The sequence below is a fragment of the Penaeus chinensis genome, chromosome 17 (assembly GCF_019202785.1).
Source record: "Penaeus chinensis breed Huanghai No. 1 chromosome 17, ASM1920278v2, whole genome shotgun sequence".
NCBI classification, from domain to species: domain Eukaryota; kingdom Metazoa; phylum Arthropoda; class Malacostraca; order Decapoda; family Penaeidae; genus Penaeus; species Penaeus chinensis.
This window is the reverse complement of record NC_061835.1, coordinates 21,189,828-21,194,827: the sequence shown is the minus strand read 5'-3', so window position 1 is coordinate 21,194,827 and position 5,000 is coordinate 21,189,828. Positions and strand designations below refer to the sequence as shown.

Here is a 5,000-nt window from a genome sequence, read left to right as displayed (position 1 = left end):
AAGACACATCTCCGACCTCACTATCCTGGTGCAGAGAGCCTCCAGTCTCCTGGAAGATTTCCACAGTATTTAGCGTGGGGAGGAAAATGGGGAAATGAAGAGTGGGAAAGGGGGGGAGGGTTAATGGGGAAGGGGAATGGAAAATGGGGAAGGAGGAAGGGGATAATGGGGAAGGGTTAATGGAGAATGAAGAAGGGGGAAGGGGAAATGGGGAAGGGTTAATGGAGAATGAAGAAGGGGGAAGGGGAAATGGGGAAGGGGAAATGGGGAAGGGGAATGAATAAGGGGGAAGAGAGAAGGGGAAATGGGGAAGAGGGAAAAGGATCATGGGAGGGGGAATGGGAAAGGAGGAAAGAGGAAAGAGATAATGGGGAAGGGGGAGGGGGTACGGGGGGGAAGGGGGTGAATTAGAAGTGAATGATGGGGAAAGGGAGGGAAGGAAAAGGTGAGGGAGGGGGGTGAGGGGTTAGAGTTTGTCTCTGGTTGTGCCTTAAAATATTTACATTTCTTTTTATATTTGAATATTTGCTATTATTGTATATGTATATATATATATATATATATATATATATATATATATATATATATATATGTATATGTATATATATGTAAACACACACACACACACACACACACACACGTATATGTATATATATATATATATATATATATATATATATATATGTATAATATGTATATGTATAATATATGTGTATATATGTATTATACAAATATATATACATATATATATACATATATATATATATATACATATATAAATATATATATATATATATATATATATATATAGATTATATATATATATATATATATATATATATATATATATATATATATATATATATATATGAATATATACATATATAGACATTCATATATATTATAATATGTATATATATATAGACATATATATACATATATATGTATATATATATAGATATCCATATATATTATAATATATATATATGCATGTATATGTATATATGTATATATATGTATATATATGTATACATGTATATATGTATATATATGTATATATGTATATATGTATATATATGTATATATGTATATATGTATATATATGTATATATGTATATATATGTATATATGTATATATATGTATATATATGTATATATGTATATATATGTATATATGTATATACATGTATATATGTATATATATATGTATATATGTATATATATGTATATATGTATATACATGTATATATGTATATATATGCATATATGTATATATATGTATATATGTATATGTATATATATGTCATATTTTCAAAAACTGTCAATACCATTAATTCTCATCTACAAATATCCAGGAATCTACCATAAAAAAATTAACAGATATTTGGCTCTCATCAAATTTATACAATTTTATATTCTGGACGAGCAATTTCCTGGGTAATTCTGGGTGGGTTGTATGATTCCTTTTGATTTTTCTTTTCCTCATATAGGTTGTATAGACTATAAAGTAAATTTATCCTATGTGTGAATTGAGAAAGTACAAGTGATTTTTCTTACAATCAGGAGACCTGTTCTTGCCAACGAAATCCAAACAGTAATCAAAACATAGAGTAAAGTAATCCTGACCTTTCTAAAACCAATAGAAAGGTAAAACAAGAATAACTTAATTACTTCAGTTATTCGAATATCAACACACGATGTGAAGTAACAGTAATCTTACAGAAAACAAAACTAAACATAATAAAAACTGTTGAGAAAGAAGTAACCAGTTACCTGACTTGCCCCAAGTACAGCCAACGAAAGACGCATTTTAAGTAAGTGACGATAGATGCATTTAAAAAGATTTACAAATCAGCATAAAGGAACGAAAGAAAACAAAAAAAACAAATACAAAAACAAAAACAAAAAAAAGCAAGCATCAAACATCCATCAATGTCAATCATGAAAGAAATACTAACCATTTGTTTAGAAGACTCCAAGTCATTAATGAGATAGCCCGAAGGCCGGGTGGTGTTTTGCCGTATCTTCTTTCGCTATTTTTAGAGGAGGAAAAAAGAAAAAGAAAAAGAAAAAGCTTCTATTATGTGCAATAAGGCAACGGCGAGGAGATAATGTGGGGGGGGGGGGGAGGGGTAACGTAACTTCTTTTCTCAAGTGATGATGATAAGGAAAATAATAATCATAATAAAAATAATAACAATGACGGTTGTGATAAGAATAATAAAGAGTTTAATTCCTAGAATTGTAAAGCTTATAGGAAACAGGTTTATAGGAAATGTCTCAAAGAGGCAGATGACCATTTTAACTGAGTTTTATAAACTGATTGAAAAGAACTTCTTGTTCATAAACAATCGTTATTATCTTAATTGAACCTTTCTCTCCTTTCTCTCACTTATTCGTTGCTTTTAACCCAAATCCTCCGGGTGGCATGAAGAGATGACGGCACCTTACTGGCCAATGTTCCGGCCGTCATGATAGGTGACGGCACCCTTGCTGCCGGGCGTCATGAGTGATGACGGTCTCAATTTTACGTTTTTATTTTTTCTGGACACTCCATTCCCACAAAACTGATGGAGATTGTTCTTGAGTTCCCTTTCCCCCCATGCCCCCATCCTCCCTCCCTGTTCCCCCCAGTCCCCCCCATCCCCACATTTCGCCCCCCCCCCCTCTTCCCCCCATCTTGTGCTGGAAATAATACAAATGAGGTACGCTAAAAAGGTGATGGTGACGAGGTGATATATACAAACTTATCTGATGACGCAAATCATTCTCAGCCACACCAAAATTGATTATTTCGCGTTTTACATTTGTTCGCGAATTTTTATAAAAGAAAACATCGAATCTACGGACTTCCCTACTCACCTTTCAATAACGTTTTACATCTCTATTCATTTTTGGAGAATACATGCTAATGAGGCTCTATATTGTTACATAATCATAATCATATAAATGTATAAAGACTATTATGTAAGACAAATACATGAACAATGTTACTAAGTCATTTTTGCTATCTTCACAAACGAAGTCAGCTACGGAGGTGACGGAGATTCGTTCTTGAGGAGATCCCTCATTCCTCCTCCCCCATTACCCCATAACAAGCATTCTTCTGGAAACGAGGTCGTATGCAATTATACAAACGAGGCCGGCTAAAAATCTGACGGTGACGAGGTTTCCTATGACCTTACCTTTTGACTAAGATCACTGTTAGCCAGACCTCTGTTCCTTGAACATGCCTCGTATTCTCACAGTTTCTCGCGCTCGTGCTTCTCGCTTTTCTGCTGGCCGACCATCTGGCCGCAGAAGCGATTTACTAGCGCCCACTGCCACGAGGGGAGCACACGCCCGTGAAGGCTTCATGTCTTTCACGGACGTGGGTGAGCCTCAGCCATCGACATCCCGCGAACCCGTCGTCGCTCCAGTGCCTGCCGTTCCCCTGCTCGGAGACTCCGACTGGGAGGACGAGGAAGAAGTGGACGAGGATCAGGTAGACGATCCTGACTACTTCGACGACGGGGACGATGCAGATAGTGACTGCACATATGATGAGTTGGACCGGGACGAAGTCACTCTTGACTACGTCTCTGCCCACGACACCTCCATCGACTCCGATGAGCCTTTGTCGGAGTACGCCCGCCGCCATGCCGCCCGCAACGCCCCTGGGTCCAAGGGTTGGAAAGGTTGGTTCAAGGAGGAGAACGTGCCGCGTCGCCACGGCTTTTGCGGTACTCCAGGCCTGAAGGAGGAACTGGGACTTGAGGAGGACTCAACGCCCAGGGAGATCCTGGACTGTTTCTTCCCCCCTGACCTTTGGCAGACATTGGAGACCCAGACGAACTTGTACGCTGAGCAGCACCCGCAACACCAATCGTCGCATATGAAGGCCTGGGAAGATAGCACTGCAGAGGAGCTGCAGAAGTACATAGGTCTTCGTCTTCTAATGGGTGTACAGCCCCGACCTTCTTACAGGCATTATTGGTGTGATAATCCTCTTTTGAACAGCTCTGTTTTCCGTCAGACTATGACGAGGGATCGGTATGACCTGTTGACAGCGAACCTCCACTTCAGTGACAACGAAGATCCAGCAGCAGCAGACGACAGGTTGTGGAAACTGAGGCCTGTAATGGACACGCTGCAAAGGACCTTCAAGGAAGTCTTCACTCCGGAGGAGAAGATAGCTGTCGACGAGTCACTGTGGGCTTACAGGGGACGTCATCATGCTGTCCAGTACAACCCGTCCAAGAGAGCAAGGTTTGGCATGAAAGTCTACAAACTATGTTCCAGTGACGGTAAGGCAGCAGGATATACTTCGGCTTTCCGAGTTTACATGGGGCAAGACCGAAGTGACGTCCCCGCAAGCATGAAGGCAGTCGTAGACCTTATGCATGAAGCAGGTCTCTTCGAAAAGGGGTACCAGTTGTACCTTGACAACTGGTACTCCTCGCCCACCCTCTTCCACTACCTACAGTCCCGGAAGACAGAGACCGTCGGCACGGTAAGACTAAATAGAAAGTTCATGCCAAAGGATTTATCTGTGAAGAAGAAGGGCGAAGTCGACATCAGGACCTCGAGGGCAGGGATGTTGGCGATGTCATGGTTCGACAAGAAACAAGTCAACATCCTGTCGACCATCCACAGGGGAGATGAGATGGTCGACCTCCCACCCAATAGAAGAGGGGAGGTCCGAAGAAAACCTCTGAGTATAGTCGACTACAACAAAGGGATGAAAGGAGTGGACATAAGCGACCAGCTAGCTCAGTCATATCCAGCAGCTAGAAAAACGAATAAGTGGTATGTGAAATTGTTTTACAACCTGCTGGATATGGCTATAATAAATGCGCATGCAGTGCATAAGTGGATGGGCGGAAAAATGACACAACTGGAATTCCGCGTCCAGCTTATAGCTGAGTTGCTGCAGCGGCCGACGGGGTTGAAGGTGAGGAGGACAAGGAGCGTGACACCTCAGCGAGCGGCAACACCATCGCGATCTCCCCGGTCACCTT

General features: G+C 40.5%; 2 protein-coding genes across 2 annotated transcripts in view; both read left to right on the top strand.

The window, feature by feature from the left end:
- The window catches only part of LOC125034303 (N-acetylated-alpha-linked acidic dipeptidase 2-like), a 39,286-nt gene extending 39,186 nt beyond the window's left edge, over window positions 1–100 (top strand). Inside the window, exon 18 of the mRNA XM_047626070.1 lies at window positions 1–100. This exon is cut by the window's left edge and continues 129 nt beyond it. Within this exon, the coding sequence (XP_047482026.1) occupies window positions 1–73 (73 nt within the window). The 3' untranslated portion in view covers window positions 74–100.
- Window positions 101–3,355: 3,255 nt separating this feature from the next.
- Window positions 3,356–5,000, top strand: part of LOC125034096 (piggyBac transposable element-derived protein 4-like) — a 2,226-nt gene continuing 581 nt past the window's right edge. The window contains exon 1 of the mRNA XM_047625737.1: window positions 3,356–5,000. This exon is cut by the window's right edge and continues 48 nt beyond it. Within this exon, the coding sequence (XP_047481693.1) occupies window positions 3,356–5,000 (1,645 nt within the window).